The sequence below is a fragment of the Gymnoscopelus braueri genome (genome assembly GCF_963280865.1).
Source record: "Gymnoscopelus braueri genome assembly, chromosome: 1".
NCBI lineage: Eukaryota > Metazoa > Chordata > Actinopteri > Myctophiformes > Myctophidae > Gymnoscopelus > Gymnoscopelus braueri.
Window position 1 is genome coordinate 25,209,848 of NC_137603.1, and position 24,724 is coordinate 25,234,571.

A 24,724-nucleotide genomic window follows, 5' to 3' on the forward strand; every position below is an offset into this window, starting at 1 on the left:
TAAAAAAAAAAAAAAAAAAAAACGAGCCTTAATTTTCAGGCCCGTTGAGAACTCTAGTTGTAACTGCTGTAATTTTTACAAAACATTTTCTTTCACTTCAAGATATTTTAATGATCACTAGACTCAATCTCCCAGATTCCCACCCCATCTTATTCACCAGTCAGAGTTACCTGGATCTTTGAAAGAGCCCTCATGTTTAGTCTTAAAGTGGCGCTTAACACTGAACATTTTGAAGACAATAACATATAATCAAAACCATATTTGTCCATGACGGCTGGAATGCCCAAATACATACTGTATTTTAGCTTTTTGCCATTGAACAAACACACAGTTCTGAGCCAGAACTGTGTGTGCAATCACTGCGGCATGTGATGTAGGGTAGGCTATAAGGTGTATCCAAAACTAAATAGGATAGGCTGCGTGAATAGCAGGACGGATTACATGCAGGAGGTAATTTGCATGCAGATGCTACGCGACTTAAATTAATTGAATACATAAAAAAATATATTTAAGAAAATAAATCCTCTCTCTCACGCTTATGCCAGTGCCATTGATTATCCTCCCCGTGGTACCCATGTCTACAGTTGCCTTACACCTGATTTAACCAATGAAAAGTATTAACAAGAGATTTGAATTGGTTAGGTTCTTTTTTCCATTTCCGTAAATGTAAGGCTTTTGGACTTGCACCCGACAGCGACGGCATGCTGTGATTGTATGTATTATTACTGATGAATTGAGTATGTTTGTATCACTGATGAATTGAGTACAATGGACCACAATGGAAACAAGCCCCCTGGGGCTTTTTGTGTCATCCTTTTAGCATAATTACAGTACTACCTGTACTGTCAACAAACCTGTTAATAAAGTATTCAATCAATCAAGTAATATTTTCCGCATGACGACCATTCAAATTCGCTTAGTGACTTTCAGACAGAGTGGTTGCTTTTGTTTGTTAGCGTAGTATCATCTGTAGGAATACCAAAACGCTCGCTCCAATGAGCGGTCGGCGGAAAAAAATGGGGGCGAGCGTGTTTTAGGGCGAGTCTTCCGGTTACCATCTGTAGCCTACAAGCTCACGATGCGATGCGTTGTGATCATCTTGTAGATCGACTATTTCCGGCAAGCGACACCGTCCTACAACAAAGTATAACTAGACGCGTCGCAATTCAGGGCAATTGCAAAGTGTGGTTGCGCCAACGCCGGTCGTGGGCTGCGGCCGCCGGGACTCGAGGAATACGCTGGGAGGAATACTGTCGGAGGCTGCGCCAATTACATTGTCACGTCTCTCATGAGATCACTTGCGTTTCATTTTGAGAGGATCGATCCACCCCGAAATAATGTTTTTGCATTAAACGGTTACATTTTGCGCATTTGTGGCGCCCCCCTATGGATCAAAGTGGAAATGCTTTTGGGGATCCGTTGAGTAAACCACCCTTGACATGTGATTCAAATTTGGGATTGACTGGAGGTTTCGTTTGTGATTTTTGGCCTTTTTTGTAAAACGGGCCCCTCCCGCTAACTTTGGAAGCCATTTAAGGCCGAACCGTAAGGACTATCAAAATACAGCTTGGAGACGTTTATCGCATGGGTCCAGAGATCATGTGTGCCGATTTTTGTGAAATTTGGACAAAATATGTGGGAGGAGGAGCTAAAAGTGTGTTTTGAAGAAAATTCAAAATGGCGGAAAATCTATCCTGACGCAAATGGGCGTGGCCTATATGGGGAGATGCGTCATGACCCAAGGAATCTAGGGGAAAATAAATTTTGATTTTACGACCTACGGTTCAAGAGTTATAGGCCAAAACGTAAAGGGGGCTGTTATAGCGCCACCATGTGGCCGATTAGTGTAATTATTTTATCAATAATTTCGGACTAAATTAGGAACCTCCCCTCCAAATCTGGTAACTCTAGCTCTTACGGTTTCTGAGAAAAAAATACTTGAATTTGAGTTTTTGCACTTTTCCATTAAAGTGGATGGGGAAATTTAATGCACTAATAAATCAATATCAATAAAACTATGCAACCAATCTCTTAGCCTTATACAAGCGCACGATTCCCGGTGAGGCCGGTCATTTTGACATATGGCACTAAATTGGGAAAAATAAACTGTGGGAGGAGAGACGATCTAAACTATTGTTTATCTAGCATAATAATAATACGGAATAATAATAAAGCAGGAGGATTACTATAGTCTGGTTGCCCTGTTAGGGCAACCACACTAAATATTAAAGACCGTTGGTGAGAGGAAACCGAGGCAGCACTCACTGCCAACGGTAACCTCTCTAGTCTCCACCACACTGTTCAATGCCTCATCTGCACGGCTGTTTATCTAGTTGTGGGAACACACAAGGACAGGCAATTTTTTTTACCAACTTCCATACCTTAAATTTGGCGGGTTACATTTGAACAAATAAAACATAAGCAACACTGCTTTATCTACACAACATTGTGCACATACATGCACATATGCGCACACACACGCGCACACACACACGCGCGCAAGCACGCACGCACACACACACACACACACAAAGGCACCGTTGCAACACACAACACAGTTGTTAATCACAGTACAATAGGAGCTTCCAGTCAGCAGGCATTTCCATTGATCAGCTCTAGTAGGCAGCAGGGAGGGACAACACACCGCTTTGTTCCAACAGGAAGTAGTTACAACTCAATAGCAGGGTTAGGATGCCAGCCAAATGCATCAATAAAGCTTTGTCTGTCTGTCAGTGTGTATGTCTGTATGTCTGTCCACATGGGGGACAATATTAGGCTCTCATATTCAGCCAGCGTAAATGGTAGCCAAAAGCATGTTGCCAGTATGCCATGTATAGCGTCTTTGTTTTTAAAGCCTGGGTAAATATACACACTATAGCAGCAGCGGGCAGGAGAAGGAAGTGGGTGTCACTTCAGAGAGTGGGTGTCACTCTATTCAGTCCAAATAACAGTTGAATCCACATCATAAAGCCTCCTTTTCCTACTGAGGATTCACATGAATATAGGTTCACCCAAAATGTAAACACGGGTCCCATGTGTACATATCTGTGTTCTGTGTGTGTGTGTGGATGATATGTGTAATTCTGTAATTGTGTGTTTGTTTAGATTGATTCAATGCACTCCCTCTCATACAATATAACGTCTAATACTCTCACAACAATGTGTAGCCTCTGTTCTAACCTGCCTGCTGCTCAGGGGGTTCTCTCTGACTTTAGTTCAACCCTACTGGCCTTTGCTATTCAGTAGTCTGTGTGCAGACCTGCTGGCGGCCTGATCCAGGCTTTTTGTTAAGGAATGCAGAATCAAGTATTCTGTCACACTCAGCTTGGTGGGTGAGTGTGACACACAGGCCACACTACACTTCACAGATCTGGAAACAACATCAAACAACATCAACATCAGATTCATGATGTGTAGATGCATATAGCTATACCGTCTGCACAGACGTAAACAAACCAATCGTGTGTGTGTGTGTGTGTGCGTGTGTGCGTGCGTGCGTGCGTGCGTGCGTGCGTGCGTGCGTGCGTGCGTGCGTGCGTGCGTGCGTGCGTGCGTGCGTGCGTGCGTGCGTGCGTGCGTGTTAACCAAACCAGTTGATTGTCACATTGACATTGGGGACAACTTGATATTAGTGCAGTTTCTTTAGGCTAGGTTTCATAAGGCTTAAGGTTAGACATATGTCTAACCTTAAGCGTTAATTGGTCCTCACCAATGCTCATTATAAGATATGGCACCATTTCTATCTACTCGGCCTGTGTCCCAGAGGAGGGCTGTCGACAGTTCGGAAACCTGCCTACCCATGACATGACATGACATGACATGACATGACATGACATGACATGACATGACATGACATGACATGACATGACATGACATGACATGACATGGGTAGGCAGGTGTTTCTATCAATTGAAGAACAATGGCTTGGTAGGCAGGTTTCTGAACTGTCCATAGCCCACCAATGAGATGCAGAGTGAATAGATGGAAATGGTGCCACCTTACAATGAGCATTAGTGACGACCAATTATATGAAGATATGTTTGAAAATGGGTGAAGTGCTCCTTTAACTCAGTGTCCCTATGTTGGGCACGTCATTATAGGGGGAAAAAATGTCATTGTCAACGATCTCAAAACATTTTCGAAAACAGGCGATCTACAAGTTCACAACGTGCCGTGATGTGACGCTTTGTGAACTTGTCTTTTCTCCCTGCGTTTGTGTGAGTTATGAAAAAAATATGAAATAATAATAGATGGAATGTGGAGATACAAGGCTTCTGCCCAACAGCGAGGATATTATAGCCGTGTGCGAGCCAGTTAGCCTACTGATGTTACTGATGCTAACATTTCGCTAACAAAGTAAAATACTTCTGACCCAGGCTGGCTTTATGCCTAAATTACATGTTTAAAATAACAGATCTATAAGCTCACAACAACCCCCTCAGGTTATACTGGACTGGTAGGTCAAACCTTTAGCACAATTTAATGGTGTACAGAAGGTCACCATGTCAGACACTTGCGTCAGTACAGGACACACACACACGGACACGGACACACACAAGGACACCGACATACACAGGAAAAAAAGGTCAAATCTGTCACTTAGCATAGTCCCTATTGTCATTGGGTTGAACACGGCGTCATAACCTTAAGGTCATTCTTCTTTGCTATTAACCTGGATGATGTATTTTCCTGTGGTTTCCTGGAGTCCAGCATTTTTAATCGATACAGATGGGAATTGTAAGAGGGAGACAATTGGTATAGTTAATCTCTGCCTGTGTGTGGGGAGCTTTTCAAGGAGCGTGTGTGTGTGTGTGTGTGTGTGTGTGTGTGTGTGTGTGTGTGTGTGTGTGTGTGCGTGTGTGTGTGTGTGTGTGTGTGTGTGTGTGTGTGTGTGTGTGTGTGTGTGTGTGTGTGTGTGTGTGATAGAGTAGATGGATGGGACGATATGTCAGGATTATTGTGGCCAATATAATTGCGATAACGATATTATCGCGATAATAAAAATATGCTTAAAACTCTTAAAATGCCACTTTTGTTTAACCACTTGCACACCAACATCTTCTAGGGGGAACACATTGCGTTGTGAGCTTGTAGATCTGCTATTTTATTTTTTTTAAAGAAAAAAGCTGTCCAAGCACAGAGCCAACTCATACAGTGTATGAAGAAAGATTCCACGATATATTTAAATCTCTGCGATATGATTATTGTGAGTGTTTTTTTTATCATGATAAAACGATAATAACAATTATTGTCCCATCCCTAGATGTGACAGTGTAACATATTATGTGCCTTTCAGAGAAGCCTTGGAGAGTTGAATGAGCACAAAGCACCTGGCAGACGCTACCCTATTAAATCCTTAGTGTTAGTTGAATTCTCAGTGTACAAATGGATCCGTTTCCTATACTCTCAGACGATTTTCTAGTGTTGACTAGGAAGCTTATTCACTCCATGCTGCTTATGGTTGGATTTCCATTGGCCTCATGGTCTACCTGTCTGTCTACTGTCCGACACATGATTTATGCTCGCGTCGCACTACGGTGTCGCACAGCAAAAACTAGCAAACCTACAAACTCTCAGCACGTCACAGACATGACATGTTGTGAGCTTGTAGGCAGGGTTATTAGCCTGACACTCAGCCTGAATTTTCATTTCGTTTCACTCCATTATTCAGTCTGAAAGCCCTCTCAATGCAGCCGATTTCTGAGATGGGGGCGTGGCCAAAGTTTTTTTTTCAAAGACTCTTTGGCGATTGGTTCATACTGGATTATCCCGATCCCGATTCGTCGTACAGATTTTCAACCGAGAAACACCCGCCTTCGACAGCGTCACCAGACCCTGAATGCGAGGCAAACGATTCAGGGGGTGGAGCTAGGCTACAGGGTTATTGCAGTTAACTAAAACTGACCAACTACAAAAAAACTACTACTAACTAAAACGCTAATACGAATCAAAACTGAACTAGAACTAAGCCTTAAAAGTAAGTTCACTGTTTCCAGCGTGTGACGCTGTCATGCGATGGTATGAATGGGGCTTTCCTCTTCCAGTTGTTACAATCTCTACTTAACAACTCCATCCCATTCTTCAGGAGGACGTCCAGGACAATACCATCAGTCTGTCGTTTTGAATTACTTGCGGTGACATCCACGAATTATCGCACAATGTTCATAAAATGACCCATAAAAGCCTTAAACCGGCCGTCGTAATGAGGAAATTGCATCATAAAAAAGGAATATTACTGAATTTATGGATCCAGTCCACATAGGGCCTTATGTCACGTCCATTCTGTACACAGTACATACTGAAGCTCCTTCCTGAAGGTTTAGACGAGAGACAAACCCAAAGCTCTCATTTGAAATGCCAAGTCAGATCTACTGGATTAAATTAATGTTTGCTGAAAGTGATCATCCAATTTAAGTCTGCTTAATATTGTTATTACAACATTGTTATCTATTCAGAACGATAACAATAAATTAATAAATCACTGATAATAAATAACTTCTTCTCATCGTCAACTTTAAAAAAAAAATCTACATATTTTCAGTAGAGCTCAGCATTTGTATACTAGCCTGATCTGCCTTGAATCTACCTTTGAAACCCAGGCGGAAAAGAATATATAGAATTAGCGCCTGACAATCGGCACAGTTCAACAGACAGTTTTTAGTAGAGGAAGGACATGCTGAGACTCATAAAACATGATCACTGAAGAGAGGAGGAGAGGATTTACAGTGAAAAGGGCAGAAACATGTGAGTGATGCTCCCAGCTGTGCCCCTCAAAGGACTGTGAAGATGAGGAGGCATCTGTCTCTGTGCAGCATGAAGGTCCTGCATGAAGGGCTCATCCCTGAAGGTTGATATTCCAGCTCTGATCATCTGTCCTCCACTACTGTATGTTTCAGTTTGGTTAATGGCCCCACTCCTCCATCTCTCTCTCTCCCTCTCTCCCTCCCTCCATATCTCTCTCTCTCTCTCTCTCTCTCTCTCTCTCTCTCTCTCTCTCTCTCTCTCTCTCTCTCTCTCTCTCTCTCTCTCTCTCTCTCTCTCTCTCTCTCTCTCTCTCCCTCTCTCTCCACACTGTGCTCGATTGGGCTCGCTGCCTGGTTATGTCCCTGGAGTGCACGTCTCTGCAGGTTGCTGAATGTCCGCTGTCAGCTGTGGATTTAGAAGTGTTAAGCTCCTTGCACGCAGAGTCCGTTTTATTCGCACACCCTACTCCAAAATCGCCGTCCAACGGAACCCAGTTTGATTCCTGCATTTCACCTTTTACTTCAAGAATTTACACTTTATCCTTCATGGCCAGAGGTTCAAATGCACCTGTGTAAATGCCAGTCTAGGAATGGGCATGGGCATACTAAATGTAGTGCAACTTTGCTCCTATTTTTGGCTATGTCTCAAATCTAGAACACCTTTCAATGAAAACACAAAAATATTCATGTCTTATGAATGTGAACCCCTCGTGCATAAGACTAAATCAAACTATATTTGGAGTGTTTATACACTTCTGACCTGGGAACTAACTTGTCCCTTGTGTTATATCCAGCCATCTGTGCATATAGTTGCTTGCTTTGTCTTGTCTTCCCTGTTCTCTGTCTCTTCTCTACCTCTTACTATCTTGTCTGATTACACTTTGCTCATTCAAGGCTGCAAAGGAAGTAGATGAAGTCCTTATTATCACTCATTATTGACTAGCTGTTGGCCAGTCAGACCCCAGTGTCATTATAGATGTTTCTCACTCTTTGCTGCTGCACAGTAGTTTGACTTTTTCTTAACACACTGGGAGTGGATTCCACCCACTGTTTTTGAATACATTTTGTAGCTATTCAGGTGTAGGCGTAGTGAAAGTGTAGTTGTACAATCATTTGCCATGTTACCAGTTCACAGTAGCTATTTACCCAGTACCCACACACATTATATTCTTATGGTACCAGTGACTTTTAGTAATAAAACATAGTAACAAACAAACATGCCAAAGTTAAAGACATTAAAGGTTGTTCACTTGCCTTAAAATGGCAAATACTGTATGTAACTATCTAGGGTTTAAGCATTTAATTCTCTATGACTCGTGAGGAATTTGAAGTTAGGAATGGTGTGAGTCCAAAGGGAGCTCTGCTTCTATAGCTGCTGTGCCATTTTAACACCCCCCCCTCCCAGCAGTAGCAAAAGTAAGCCCATTAACTGACACAGTCATGCAAAAATGTTTCCCTGTCTCCTATATTAATGTGCCAGAAAGATGATTTATTTCTTTTTGGATTGACTCCATAGTCATATGATGGATATTTATGAGCAGACTACATTAAGCCACAGATAAAGCTATGCAAGGAGCTGGTGCAGTGTGATGCATTTAGGCTATATGAATGTATAAACTCAGCCTCCAATTAGTATTTCATTTTGAATGGTGGTTCCTTTGCTTGGAACATTAACATAATTATTCGAGCTTAAATAAACACTTGCTGCACACCATTTGCTTAATTTGCCACTGAATTAGTATGGGTTTTGCCTATTGCCTCACAGCCACCAATAAATACAATTCAAAGGTGCATCTGAAAGTAGCAGTTCATTCACATGAAACTTTATGCCTGACTTATACTTGGCTGTGTGCCATGTCCCGCACCGAAAATAGCCGATCAACAAGCAACAATGATACGATGCATTGTGAGCTTGTAGATCTGCTATTTTCAGTGCACGACTCCGGCTGAATTCCACATTACACAAAAAAATTACTCTTTAGAGGCAGGCTATATTAATGTAAGTCTGATCAATGTCCAATCATTTGTATTTGACTTATTATTATGCTCCATCTATTAGGGGTGTGCCGATATATCGTCCCGCGATATATCGCGATACGTTTTCGTGACGATATGTATCGTTAAAAAAAAAACGTTTTGATTTTTTTTTTTTTTTTTTTACAATAATAATAATCAGGCATGCAAAAACAGCCCGGGGTGAAAAGGGTGACAACATGTTTTTTTTTCGGGTCAGGTGTCACACTATTGCCCTATTTGGATTCAAAACGGCTATTGTAGCTGAAAAGCTACAAGTTCGCATGTCTGAATAATGCAAAAACAGAATTATTTGTTTGCATTTGCTTTTTTTCTCCCCCATATATTTTTCATAATAAAAAAGTGCGTATCGTATCGAAATCGTATCGAAGTTGTGAGCCAAATATCGTATCGTATCGTTTGGTGAAATTAGTGTATCGGCACACCCCTACCATCTATCATATACACAGACTTTTTCGCCCACTTGCGAAAGCAAGACAGAAGTATGTTTACATAGCAGTGGCTAGAATGTTGATTCTGAACCTCATTCTCCTGACCAAACTCTAATAAGATGTTGCAGGTTAGAGGTCCAATGAAAATGGAGTGGTGGTACTTCTTTGGCCTCCTGGCAGTTTGCACAAGGAACCTGGCGCTGATCGCTCCAGTGGTTTGCGAGATTAGCAGCGGGCAAACAGACAGACGTGAAAATAGCTAAGAAATGGCTGCTTTCTCTTGATCGTCTGACATTTTGTTGTGTTTGTACTTCACGGAGCACGTGATGGGATGCTGCCAGGAGGCTTTCAGTGGGCAACTCACATCAAAGCAGAGTTCCATGGTGTTTGAAACAAGTCCACCTTTTGTGAGTGGACTGCATTGGAGTGTATTGCCCAGAATGTTTCTACGTTTTAATGACTCCAATTGTTTTATGATTTAAAAATAATTCCGGGATGTAATGCAAGTTTGTCATTCCAAAGCATTTTTTTTTCTTTTTGGAAATAGATTGATACATAGTGTCGTGGTATTCTGGATCAATCCGTAATTGATGAGGCAAGAGGAGTCGGGAGATATAAAGGTGGTGGTGGTTGTGCATTAATTACACAAATTCATGGGGAGAATGACATGAGACGGTGGTAAGTAGGTAGTTCTGCAAACGAACACAGGGATCAGACCATAGTTAGTTATACTCTAGTGTCACAAGGACAATCATTCTGTACCAAAACAAGACAATCTGTACCAAAACAATAGCAATCAGGCCTAAGCAAAGGCATCTTGACTCTTATAAAATGACAATATCTCAGATCAGATCATAAGGCAAAAGATGAACAACTTAAGGCAAAAGTTACGGTCGGATAAAGGCACACTTAGCAACATGTAATTCTACCACAATTATTCTTCAATAGTTGAAAGCTATGCCAAGTCAACACATCGATAATTTCATACCACACTTGCTGCTTCACACCCACAGGGAAGTCATGGGCATTGACCTTTACTGTAAGGAAATCTACTGCCAGGCGGGATTAAAATGCAAGCGATGTGATGATAAACGATCTATAATGGAGAAAACAGAAACACTGCTGTTGTTCTGCTTCATTGTTGACTTTCATTGGGAGGCTGTCACGGTTGGTTGCTGTGGCAACCAGAGACCGTTGCTATGGCTTCTCCTAGTCAGCATTGTGTGTGTGTGTGTGTGTGTGTGTGTGTGTGTGTGTGTGTGTGTGTGTGTGTGTGTGTGTGTGTGTGTGTGTGTGTGCGTGTGCGTGTGTGTGTGCACGTGTGTGCCTGCAGGATAGGGGAGATGAAACAAGGTTCAGAAGAAGAGGGGGGCAGCTTGTACGAATATTTCGATAAGTGTTGTTGGGTGGAACGAGTTAAGGAGCGAGAGAGTGGACGAGGGATAATAAAGTGTGTCGGATAGATGGAGTTTCATGGAAGAAGAGAGAGATGTTTTATATGCAGTCAACTCCACTACTCCTGTGGTGTAATGAGCTGGCCTTCACCCTTTCTGGCTCCTTCTCATTAGCGCTGACTGGAAGACCAAAACAATTCACTGTAGGGCTTGTTTGTGTGCTTGTGTGTGCGTGTGCTTGTGTGCGTGCGTGCGTCTTTGAAGTTGTGACATTCTGGCTTCGTCAAGGTGGCTGAAAATCTTCTTATAGAAGCGGAGCTCATCAACTCTTCTATAATCTCTGTAGAACGAGGACAGCCATCAGATTGAACAGGCTAATGGGTGTGCAGGACACAGCCCTGCTTCACAATGATCTAATCATCTGAATTTTACCAACTTACATTGTATCCTCTCTCCCATCAACTTCCAATTTTATATCGGTGAATGTATTCTGCTCCTATCACCCTGCTACTGTATGTCAGTTAGGACTTAGGACATACAGTAGGACATGTTATGAGGGATGCTGATCAAACCGGGTATCAGACACTGCATCAGAATTCATGAAAGGTGTTGAAGCAGCATCTCCATCTCCGTCTGTGTGTGTGTGTGTGTGTGTGTGTGTGTGTGTGTGTGTGTGTGTGTGTGTGTGTGTGTGTGTGTGTGTGTGTGTGTGCGTGCGTGCGTGCGTGCGTGCGTGTGGTTCCCAGTTCTTAACTGCATGACAGCAACTAAGCCACAACTAAGGACTTGCACATTACATCGTACAGTGGACGTGGATGCTATCTGTTTTGATTCTACTGTGTCAGAAGAACAGCCCTGGAACTGTATGTCTGCTGTAGCGCCAACAGAAGGTGAAAGATCTTCATGGTAAAAGAAAATGCTGTCAGGAGTGATTGAGCAACGCCTTGGATTCTATTCCTTGCCCCAACACAGACAAATAAATCCCAGCCGCAGCTGGTGCTGCAGTGTGTGCGTGTGCGTGTGTGTGTGTGTGTGTGTGTGTGTGTGTGTGTGTGTGTGTGTGTGTGTGTGTGTGTGTGTGTGTGTGTGTGTGTGCGTGCGTGCGTGCGTGCGTGCGTGCGTGCGTGCGTGCGTGCGTGCGTGCGTGCGTGTGTGCGTGCGTGTGTGTCACTCACATCTCCAGCATACCCCGTGCATTTCTAGGGACAGGGATGTTTTAAAAAAAAAGGAATTGAGAGAACAGAGATGGCGAGGAGCAGTGACTGACAGCTCAGGCTTTATCCTAGACACAAGTGGTACGGCAACTTGTTTTTTTTCTTTCTTTTAGTAAATTAATGCCCTACTTCATCGTACTACAGTGTCAAACATAAGTAGCAAAAATAGCTGATCTACAAGCTCATCACGGCGCGATACGATGCGTTGTAAGCTTCTAGATCTGCAATTTCCAGCGGCTCAAATCCTCCGCTCGTATTGCTATAAATTATTGACACATATCCCGCATTCACGCCCTGTTAAGACTGTGAAATGTTTTCCAAATAGAAATCTTTAGAGTAGACATGTTGTGTTCGATGACGCGTTTGTGTTTGTTGGAGAGAAAGAAAGAGCAAGAGAGTGTGAGGAGAAGTGTTGACAGGACCCCCTTCATTAGCATAAACCCTTCCTTCCTCGTGTCTGTCTCTATCATTCCCCACTCTCTCTCTCTCTCTCTCTCTAAGTTCAGTTGAGGTTGCCATTTGTGCACAGAATAGTTTTTTCCCCACTGGTGTGGTATTTAGACCACAGGTGTCTTGGGGAACCTTTCCTTTAAACTCAAATTTAATGCAATGAAACAGAGAGCTGCAGGTCACAGACGTGGCTACTCTTGCCCTTCACAAGGGGGCTGTCAGTCAGTATTTTACCTCCAAGGCTACTTGGTCTCTCCATGTAGAAGAGACGCTCTCTTCCTTCAGCAGGCCTCTGTGATGTCAGACACAGAACAAAGCATTTTCATCAGATTTGGCCCCAACTGTCCCATGGTCCCACATGTCTGCAATGGAAACCATGCTTTTTCTCCCTTTTTTTAATGTCATAACCTTATCCAACGTAAACCAAAAATCGAACAGGAATGGCAGCACAGCTACCTTAAGTGTCTAGTGACAGCGTGGCCTCCCCATCCAATGTTAGCTATCGATAGTAGGTTTATATGTGTGCAGCTTGTCTGTGAAGCCACACAAATCACATTGTGCTGTTCAGTGGCGAAGACGCACTATACAGATAAAATCAGGATGGCATCGTCTCTGGACTGACAAACTGGCTGCTTGTGGGCACGGAGACTACTGTGGTGACGCTATGACGCCTTTGGCCAAATGGAAAGAGTGATCTTCATAAAAGCTTGACCAAAAGTGCTTCACAAGAACACAGTTGGTGTAATTAAGAGATTTTCATTGGGGGGGGGGGGGATCAACTGATCTGATTGGAGCAGGACCAACGAGGTGATTGAGTTGATACAGTAGGTGAGGAATGTAATGAATAACAGTTTGCTCAGTCTCTCAGTTGAACTCTCGTGTTAAAACTTCCATTTCCATTTGCACACTCTCAGAGTTATGGGGGTCCTTGAAATTAAAACGTTTGAGAACTGCTGCCCTTTTGAGCCACCGTTTGACACAAGAAAATGGGTGAGATGAGAAATTTGATTATGAGAATGCAGCTGATGAAGATCGAGTAGGATTGAAACGTTGAACAGCAATAAACACATGGAGCTGAGAACCAGTGTTGCAGACTTTTTTACTGTTACTTATTGTTAGTCAAACATATAGTAATATCTGGATTCTTTGGATGTTGAATGATGGATACAAGTGGCAGAGTTTTTATCAGCTTGCAGAGCTGATCAGTAAAGACACACTGCAACTAGTCGTCCCTTTCTCAACACTTTCTCGTCACTTTCTCGTCACTTTTTCCTCATTGGCTGGCCTTGGTAAAAGCCCTTGTTTCATCATAGTAAAATGACAGACATAGTACCTCTGTATACGTAGCAATATATGTCTCCTCTGTGATTCTTGCTGTTTGGATTACAAGGATAATCTTTTTAGTAATTGACAACATTACCCTTGTTTGACCTCTAAAGTTATGTGATTGTGTGAGTGTACAGTATGTGTATGTCTGCGCACATGGTCACATGGGTACAATGTTTACCTTTTAAAGCGATATTGAACTTTTTGCTTAAAATAACGCACAGGGATGTGATCTTTGCTTGTGTTTGGATCAATAAGAGAAATTACAACAACCCCAGGCCAATATTATGTATGATCATTTAAACGTGCAGCCATGAGTGAGTACTGCTTTTCCCCAAACTAATCTATAATGATTTGTGGGATCACTTATAAAGTGTGTGTTTTCTGCAGTCATACATCATTACTCAACACTTGCTCAGGTCCCTGTCTGTGTGAATGTGTGCTTGTGTGTTTTTCGTATTCGTTTCTCCCCTAAGTCGTCCTAATTTTTCCACACTTGTTTCCTGTCACCGCTAACTCCTACAGGGAGGAAGGGTGTGGACGAGCATGTGTCTCCTCCGATATACATGAATTTGGCAGCGGCTTCTTTTCAACTGACATTGAAGAGTTTCACAGGGATGACATAATGCATGTGGAGGAACATGCTATCTGACCTAGTTCTTCTCCCTTCTGAATAGGCGCTCTGACCAACCCGTAGGAGTCGCTAGTGCAGCAACAGAGATCACCTTCCCCACCCGGCTTCCCGTCGAATACAGCCACTTGTGTTAGTTGGAGCGCCTGGCCAAGCCGGATGCACGGCAGGGGATTCAAACCCCTAGTCCCTGCTGTGGTGGGCAGGAACTTTATCCTGCAATACCTAGACACCTAAACATTAACCATTTTTGAATCCCATAACTGTCACGATCTGGTGGTGTGGTGAGGACCAAAACGCAGGACAAAGGCAGAGGACGAGGCAGACACAGGGCGGATCGAATGCAAGAGGTTTTAATAACCAAAAACAGAGGATCAGGGATAATACACAGGAATACGAAGGTACTAGGAAAACGTCACAAGCTAGGTACAAGGCTAAGACAAAACAGTGACTTACTTTTACGAACGAACAAGAGATTGAAAAACAGGGGAGTATATATAGACACATGGTTAACTGGACACAGGTGAAACTAACTGACAATCAACACAGGGATAGGCTAGGACACAGGTGCAAGACAGAGTTAATCAGAGGACTGGTGAGACAAGACAGGAAACAGAAAACAAGGCAGACAGGAAACACTACTACAAAACAAGAGTACGGAAAACCAGGGCAAAGGCAACAGAGTTACATTACAAGACAAATGAACAACGGCCTAATATAAACAGGCCTAAAGAACAGCCCTTAGGAGTCCAACACCATATAAGGGCATTCAAGGTCCAAATAATAAAGTCACCGTCCACGGCCCGAGGAGCGGACCGTGACAATAACTCAGCTTTTTTGGGGTGTCTTTTGTGACACCTATGGTAGCTAGTACATGGTCATTACATAGCTTGTTTATTACACTACATGTCAACACATAACTTAGTAAGTAATTCGTTTTGTCAATCACACTCGGCTAGGTTTGAAACTCAGTTTGTAATGATGAATCCTCAAGGGAAAGGCGTACTTCAGAATGCTCTACACACTATATTAGGGGATGAGCTTCCCTGGGAGCTCAACCCGGCCCATCAACTTCACGGATTGGCCAAGATTTGCGTGATGTCACAATGACAATATAAGGGGGTAGTGCACACAGTGTTATTCAACTAGTTCATGTTGCAAGCATATAACAAAATATAAGCCAGACACATCCAGCATTCTTAACCACATATTTTGAAGAAGCAAAATTTTACCTCTTTACCTCTTTTACTCCATTTACCTCTTGTTTGTCGATCTAAATGGCTAATACCTCTCCAGCCTCTGGCTTTGCGGCCCCTGAGAGCCCAAACCCTAAGTCCAGCACCTCGACTGTAGATGATGGAGACAATCAGGACAGTGCTTTCGAATGCAACATATGCCTGGACACCGCTAAGGATGCAGTGATCAGCCTATGTGGACACCTTTTCTGCTGGCCTTGCATTCATCAGTGGTTGGAGACTAGACCATACAGACAGTTGTGTCCAGTGTGCAAAGCCGGCATCAGTAGAGACAAAGTTATACCTTTATATGGACGGGGAGGTAAAGGCCAGCAGGACCCAAGAGACAGAACCCCTCCACGACCACAAGGACCGAGGCCTGAGCCGGAAAATCGAGGAGGAATTCCGGTCTTTGGCTTTGGACATGGTGTATTCCAAATGTCATTTGGACACATTTGGACACCGGTCTTTCCATTTCCCAATGGGACATACGTCAACATACATAATGGAAGACCCCCAGCTGTCCCTGGGACACCTCAACACATGAAGATTGAACAGTTTCTGTCTCGCCTTACCCTGTGTGCTAGTTTGTTTGTTTTGGTATGCCTTGTATATTTAACCTAACTGTGCTATTCCGGTGGAGCCAGGTAGAGTGAAAGGGATATGAAGCTCAGACCAATTGCATTATCTACAATGTTAAAGGCCAATACAAATTCAGAAAATCTCCCCGTTTGGAAAGGCTTCCTGAACTTTAGTTCGGCGAGTCAGGACATCTGGAGGTGCACAGGTTCCGAGGAAAAGTTCCGGGACCGCCTTTCCGAAGTTCGGAATGACGTCAATTTGTAGTTATATCACCTCCCTTTCCAAAGAAAGGAATATGTATTGCGCTTAACCCGAAAACTGCTGCCACAGTCAGTAGAGAGGGACTCAGATACTGAAGCAGTCATTCATCAGCACCTTGAAACTTTTAAACATTATTTATTATCTTGGGCATGGAAATTTTATGTTTTCACAGCTAATTGCGGACACTGCTGGGCGGATCGGCGTGAAACATTCCCAGTAGGCCAAGGACGAACCTCCAACCACACCGAGCCAAAATTGATTTCACTTCCACCCTTAGGGAGCGTAAAAAAAAATCGAGAAATGTCACTTTTGCAGAAATGTGATTTCTTTCCACCAAATTAGGTACAAATATTCTCGTGAGTCATGTGACAATGACCATCAAACAGGGTTTTTGATACTCCATACCGTTTGCCTGTAGTTGCCTTCATAAAATTGTCGGCAGGATCTTTTGTTGTTGTTGTAATAACGCCATGTATCATGAACGCAAGATGCAGTACCTCCAAAAGGGATTTCACTTATGGTCACCACAAAACACGAACACACTGGCAGAGATATGCGCTTTGAGGAACTTTTTTGGCATGTTCTGCTTTATTTGACCGTGTTGGATTCGACCTGGGCCAGCTGCGGCAAGGACTGAGCCTTGATATGCTATGTGCAGGTGAGCTACAGGGGCACCCAGCACCTTGTATCTTCTCTCTATTATAAATATCTTGTGATTTATAATATATACTGTATATAGTATGTGTAAACTTTCCTTTGATGTGTCACCACCAATCTTTTTCGGGCTTTTCTTTTTTTTCTTTTGTTGATTTTGTCTTTGTTGGATGGTATTTTATAATATTTTATAAACAGATGGAAAAACAAGAAAACAATGACCAACAAGAACGGAACATGCTAGTGCTGTAGTTAGTAGTAGCACCTTTTACCAGCTGTGCTAGTAGATAGCAGTAGTGCCCTTCAAAGGACGGTCCTACTGTAACGCTATGACTTTCTATACTATGACTTATTATGACAAGGAGATCGGTGTGCACGTTTTCAACATAGTTGAAAGTACAGGATTATGAATGAAGTTGCTTCCACTGACGACCCCCTGAGGCTCCCTCAGTGTGCTGGGCCACGATATCTTCATCTGGCTGGAGAGGAATACTTACAGTACACCAGTGAGTCCCAACCTTTTTAATTTCAAGGACCCCCAGTTTGACATGCATTAGGCCACGGACCCCCATTTGATATGATTTTCTTGTTCATTTCTGGAAACCCCAATCTACACAGTAAAATGCTCAGTGTTCACGGGTCCATTTGGTTCCACTTGTACACTCAGGGTTGCAGACCTGGTGGTCAGACCTGGTGGTCCCCAGACCCAACGTTGAGAAACTGACTTACAGTACACAACGGAGTACTGCAACATGCTTTATGCATGTTACGTCGACGCCACTGTTCCGGGTGTGAGGTGGGGCCATTCAGCCTGTGTCTTTGGGAATGTGATGTACAGTACTGTATATCCTTGAAGTAAACAAAGGTGTCCAGTAGAACGTACAAGCTGGGCACCACCACAGTTGGTCTGGGCTTTAATTAACGCCAGAGGCACTCTCGCACCTGTTCAATATGTCACTCTGCCACTGCCACCATCATGAGGACAAAGATGTTTGTATTCAGGGCCTTAGCACACCAGGACAACACCGCCAGTGTTTGACACAGAGAGCAACCACTGGCTGAGCAACACCTTCTGCACCGCTTCTTCCAGAAGGACATGTGGGTCATACAGCCTTTGCTCGCAGTGGAGAGCTGTACAGTGTGTGTGTGTGTGTGTGTGTGTGTGTGTGTGTGTGTGTGTGTGTGTGTGTGTGTGTGTGTGTGTGTGTGTGTGTGTGTGTGTGTGTGTGTGTGTGTGCGTGTGTGTGTGTGTGTGGGGTCTTCTAAAGCCCATTGAGACAGTGGCAGTGAGTGTGGGTATAGTGTGTATGGCATATGGGCATTTTTTCATCAGTGAAGTACATCCAGACACTTTCTTCACTTGCTCAATAAAGAAAGAATGTATTATATTGCAATGTTTAGGTCAAAGACCTTCCTCAGGCATCATGAGGAAGATAATGCCTAAGAGATGCCTGGTCAAAGCTGATTGACCAAAACATTACAATATTATACTGTACATTCATTTGAAGGTTTTGAAACACTGGAATATTGGATCAGGAATGCGACAAAAACAAAAGACATAATCCATAACTTCAAGGCTTCATGGGTGAGTAATTGAAGGGGTAAACTACCCCTTTAACAATTGTTTCTCATTTTCATTCGGGGATATACATCAATTGGTCCATGATGAGACTATATTGAGTATGTGGCAAGCAAGTAAGAGGAAAAAAGGTCATCTCTTTTTTAGAGTAAGTATAACCTGGAGGTGTGACAACTCCGTGTTTGTGGTGTGTGTATACGCCCCCGTGACCATCCTTGAAAATGTATGTATGATTAGTAGTTTTGTTATTGTACGGGACCCACTTTGCTCAGTAGAAACCAAAACCTCTTTTAATAAGAAGTAACAAAGTATGAATGTCTTGAATACATCACAGATTTACATTGAACATTGAACTTGATTAGCTAGTGTCATCAACGCCCTTATTTTTGTCTCACACACAATAGTAAGTTGTTTCTTATATAAACGAATTAGCGCTCCTCTGTGAACATTGAATCACACACATAGGCCTATTGTGTATTAGGGAGTCAGTGCTGCTGTGTCTGAGCATGCATGTTCATTAGGGTGATACATGACTTTCTCTGCTGTTGTTCTACACAGTAATGAAGGGGCTGGGGAACCTTCACTTGATGTAACATAAAATTATTAAAGGAAAACGTAGCTGCTTTTCAACCTAAATCCATTTTTTTTGTGCTTGGTCTATTATATAAAGGGAGGATGTCTGTTTGTGTATCTGTCTGTATGTATGGATTATGCCTATATATGGACATACCTGACATCACAGCTGAATGCATCATACACTGGCCTCAAACTATACCGCACAACAGAACCTTGCCGCACAATAACCTGGGCAATGCTGGAGTGGACACAGATATAGATAGACATGCACACTGCTGACGTTATGAAGTTGATAGCATAGTACTGATGTCATAGACTGGTCTCTAAATACTTAGTATCTATATTGCCCCTGCAGGGCAGGCAGCAGGTAAGAAAGATACGACAGAGTTAAACACACAGTGCTGATATCATAAATAGGCTTGCCTCCATGTGCTCTGACAATAGGTACTGACAATTTAGTCAGCTTGTCTATTTTATAAAGTTGATTAATGTGGACATTTTATGCCTTGTCTCAAAACGTATTTTGTATTTTGTTAAGGTCCTTACAACGTTTTCTCTGCATGTTCTGAGCCTTATTCAGCTGCAATGACAAATGGCCTGTGAAATTATGGCAGCAAATCAATCTGATTCTGTTCAGGGACTTCCTCCTTCCCTGTCTGCTAAAGTGGTTGGGTCATTTGCTTATTTGACTGTGAGGGACAGATTGCCGAGCATCTTGACAAAAGTTATAGACACCATCCATCGCAACAAAAACAGGTTTTTTGAAGAGTATGGAGAGGAGGGTGTCCAGGCAGAGAAGGCGACGATTGCTCTGCTGTCTGAGCTAAGGAATGAAATGCAAACAGACAAGACAGTCCTTGCCTTGTCGGATGGTCTGAAAGATACAGACTCATGGAACCTTTACTTGCAGAGACAACATATTTTACAAGGGGAACCGGACTCTGTCAGCTGGTTTAAGTCTCCATGGCTCTACGTGGAGTGCTACATGTACCGCAGAATACAGGAGGCCCTTTGGCTCAATCCCCCCATCAGTGACTTTGATGTGTTCAGTGAGGGAAAGACTAAGAGTTTCTTTGAGTCTCAGCTGGCGGTGATTACCCTATGTACATATCTGCAAGGCCTCTACAATAACATGGATGAACTCTCAGAGACACAGCTGATGGAGCAGTTCTATAAACTGTTACAGGTGTCTCTGTGGGGAAACAAGTGTGACCTGTCTATCTCTGCTGGGCAAGAGAACTCTCAGAAGGCCAGTCCCATTGATTCCCTTTCTAACCTCCAACCCTTCATCCTGGTGGATGACTCCAACAAGGTATGGTTGGCACTTATTTCTGCCAGGAAGCCAGGTGAGTCCAGCACAGCTACCCCAGGCAGAGTGGACATTGTCCTAGACAACGCTGGGTTCGAGCTGGTCACTGACCTGGTCCTAGCCGACTTCCTGCTCTATGCCGGTCTCGCCCGCGAGGTCCACTTTCATGGCAAATCCATCCCCTGGTTTGTCTCAGATGTCACCGCCCACGATTTCCAGTGGACCGTCCGGCAGACCATGGCAGCCAATCACGAATGGATGTCCAAAAGAGGTGTCCAGTGGCAGAGCTACATACAGGAGGGTATCTGGACCTACCATGACCATCCCTTCTGGACGCAGCCCCACGAGTTCTGCGACATGGCAGCCGACGCGCCCGACCTGTATGCCACACTGCAGAGGGCAGACCTGGTACTTTTCAAAGGAGACCTCAACTACAGGAAACTGACGGGGGACCATGACTGGGACCACGTGGTGGCCTTTGAGACGGCGCTACAGGGTTTTGGGCCTGCCCCACTGTGCAGCCTGAGGACTCTGAAGGCCAACATACAGGTTGGTCTGCAGCCAGGTCAAGAGGAGAAGCTGAGCTCCCAAGATCCAGACTGGATGACCATCGGCAAGTATGGAGTGATTCAGTTCTACAGCCCACACACAGAACAATAAGACTGGTCATGGGAAGTAATTGGAGAATCAGGCATTGAACAATAAAGTAACACTGAGCACTATGTGACAGAGCAGCTGTAAGCCACATGATACAATGGTTATAGAGACAATGTTCTTGCTTTGTCAGGCCTAGAAATGTGACATGTTAAGGCAGTGCCAGACAGATTCGCTAATGATTTTGCCATCATAAATCTCACTTAGAATCTCATCACTTTGAGACCGGCAGGACCTGAACATTGGTAACTGTTGCAAATGAAAAATGCGTTGAATCTTTTGCCTGTAGGCAGACAATATTTGTCTGTGTGTGTGTAAATGGGTGAATCTAATGCACATTGTAAAGTGCTTTGGATATTCAATTGCTGCTTGCAGCTATAATTTGGTATATTCTCCACTTGTTGGTCCCAGTTTCTCTGTAATCTTTGTGGATGTTTGGGAAGATTGCCATTGCAAATTACAAGTTAAACTGATCAATTTGTGGACAGGAATGGTCACAGACGACAGGTCAGAGGAATTATAAACTCTTGAAATCATTGAGCTATATTACATACATTATATAGTGTGTGTGGTGTAAGCTGTTTGCGTCTCTTTAAATGTTTTTTTTTAAAAATAGAGTATTTCATAATTGAGGACATGAGTTGAAAGATCACCACTTATGGTTTGGAATTCCCCATGTTAGAAAAAAAAACGAAACAAAAAAAACATAATTCGTTCTTCCTAAGAAATAGCACAAGAGCCAATCTCAATCATATCTTAAACTTAAAAGTACCATATACCACAACCAATGCATGTTATTGTCTGATCACAGCTTCCTCCATGTGTTGTTCATAAAAGTTTTTCTCATTAGAAAAATTCTCAATTTTATTTGAACTCTTACTGGATCTATTTGGGTCAATTTTTCACTCCCAGAGTTAATTTAACACTGTGGATTTCACTGTGAATCCTCCACGTGAGCCTTGTTTCTTGGCAAGCAGTGGGTCAGTGGAGTCATGTTGAAAGGCAATGTGAATGAGAAAAACACCATGTCAACACCATGGCTCTTGTTGCTAGCCTGGTTTGACAACCGTTGTCTTTAATGTGATAATTGAACACAGTGATCTGCACAATGTGCACAGTATATGAAATCAGTGGAATATAGCTAGAAGCCACACAATTACTGTAGGCCTACTGTGATGAAGAGCCAGATGTTTCTGCCTTATCTCTCTTGGAACCAAACACCAATGCGTTTGGTGTTTCACGTGTTGCACAATGCATAAAAAGGAACATATCATCACTGTCGGGTGGAAACCTTCCTTGTATGTCCAAAACAATGACTTTTCAGAAAATGGAAAATAGGACCTGTGTTCCAATGGATCCAATATAGTCATTTAGTCCAAAGCTCTATACTTTTCATTGGTTCAATATTTATAAAACCCACAGACACACTTAACTACTTTCACTTTTACTTAAATAGTTTTTCAAAAATAGCAGATTTTGTGTGACACTGTAGCATGACAAAGTAGAGCTTTAATTTACAAAAAAAACAACTACATCAAAAGTTGAAATATGGAGATACAGCGTTTCTGGCTCCCTGACAGCAACGATATCCTTCAACAGGCATTATGGAAATCTGCATGTGGTATTAATGTTGTGTGCTAAGTTGACATGAAGGCTTGTGAAGGAATGAATCACACTGATAGAAATAGCAATGTCTTCGTGTCTATAAATGGCTGTGTAAATGATCAACCTGCTCTCACCACGAAACAGGCTCTATGCCCAGGTGCAGCGCGTTCTTAGAACTAATCGATTTGAATCCTCAGGAAAATAGCTTCTGATACCTGTGAAATGCAGATTTGACTCGCCTTATGTGACCTTACCGGTCACATCAACTGATACTAGGTGTGAGTGATGGATGTGAATTGTCCACACAAAACCCACAACCTAGAACCATCTCTGTCATCAGCAGTGGTGGACAAGTATTCAACCCCAGCAATTGACTCCAAGTAAACTCCTGGTCAAATATTATAAGTGAAAGTTGCTCTGTCAAATTTGTACTTGATTTAAAGTACTGGTGTTCTTGCTTTTTAAAATGCTGTATTGAAATGTAGACATTTTCAACAACAAAGAAACAGATTTTCCAGAAAAAAAGGGGGGGAAAGTAGATCCGGTACTTTCTGGTATCTGGTATTTTCTCTATATTTGAAATAGAAATAAAGTGGTTAATTCATAATAGGCCAACCTTTTCCCTTCCTAGAAATGTAGTGGAGCCAAAAATACAATTTTTAAATGTGAAAAATACAAATATTGAAGTACAGTACAGATACTCAAAACATGTAGTAAATGTACTTTGTTACTGTCCAACGCCGGTTATGTGACTGAAACATACCAGAAACAAACACTTAAGAACACTACTCCTCTGGAAAATAGGCTGTGAAATAGCGTGAAATTCCAGTCCAGATGAGCTCGATCGAATACACTCATATTTGCCGTAGGGGGATGACTATGAATGAACCCACACAACGTACATTCTCTTTCATAAAGAGACAGAACTGTGACTCAAACACACAGTTCCACGTACACACACACACACACACACACACACACACACACACACACACACACACACACACACACACACACACACACACACACACACACACACACACACACACACGCACACACACACACACACACACACACACACACACACATAGTTTTCCAGGCTGTTGTAAAATATGATGTTTTCAACTTTTAAATATGTCAGACTCGGTTCCATTACAGTACATTCGCTACAGTCAAATTGGATAAGATGGGGCTGATTTGAAGCACCAGCACCAATGAGCTGTATAAATAGATTTAAGGAGAAAAGAGAGAAGAGGGGAATAGGAGAGAGAAAATGCTGATAAGGAAACCAAACAAAGGAAATAAAAGGTAAAGAAAACAAGGAGAAGAAAATAAAAGAATACAAAGGAGACAAAAAGGAGAGTAGAGATGATAAGTGATGAGGTGCTTGTAAATGCTTTATGGCTCTGCTGCCTGTCTCTTCCTGTCTCTTCTATTCACCTTTAATGCCTACATTATGCTGCGTCGTACAATGGTGTCACACCGTGTCGCATCTGCGGCGTGTTGTTGTATTTTTGGTGTACTACACCATCGTAGCACAAAGTATAAATCAGGTCAACCGCAGGCCACCATGTCTGGCTGACATGTATTCGAGAACACAGTCTGCTCTTTTAGCACAGCAAGAGTTAAAGTTGCATTGTGCAATATTTTCTATTGTCACAAATATACCTGAAAGATATCTGTGATGGGTACTACTACTATATGAGCGCACAACGGCTGTCCAAGTTTTATTTTATAATTTGTTATCTCCATTCCAAAGTATGTTGTCAAAGTCCAGCCTGAGATAACAGATAACCGGTAGCTAAGTCTTTTGGGTGCATATTGGCCTGAACTGGCCGGTTTTTGACACATAACGGCATAATTACCCTTGTTTATCATTTGTTTCGTTTGTATAAGGCTTTAATCAAAAATATATTTAAAACATTTGATGTGATCTGTCTTTTATAAAGAAACACATGGCAGGAGAGCCTGACATGATTGTGTAATTCGTTGGAGGGGCACAAAATGGTCAGAGAAGAGTGGAGGAACAGATTGGATTTCTTCTTC

The 24,724-nt window shown here is 42.7% G+C and overlaps 3 protein-coding genes across 3 annotated transcripts in view; all 3 read left to right on the plus strand.

The window, feature by feature from the left end:
• fam189a1 (family with sequence similarity 189 member A1) overlaps positions 1-24,724 on the plus strand; it is a gene marked incomplete at its 5' end in the record, with an annotated part of 123,505 nt that overhangs the window by 17,595 nt on the left and 81,186 nt on the right. The window lies entirely within an intron of this gene.
• Positions 15,501-17,671, plus strand: LOC308080977 (E3 ubiquitin-protein ligase RNF185-like; the record flags this gene model as incomplete). Its single annotated transcript, XM_080423120.1, has 2 exons — positions 15,501-16,036; positions 17,623-17,671. The coding sequence occupies 2 exons, from the start codon at positions 15,501-15,503 to the stop codon at positions 17,669-17,671; spliced, it is 585 nt and encodes a 194-aa protein (XP_080279246.1).
• Positions 19,718-21,079, plus strand: LOC308086437 (damage-control phosphatase ARMT1-like; the record flags this gene model as incomplete). Its single annotated transcript, XM_080429959.1, has 1 exon — positions 19,718-21,079. One exon carries the CDS (start codon positions 19,718-19,720, stop codon positions 21,077-21,079), a length of 1,362 nt encoding a protein of 453 aa, XP_080286085.1.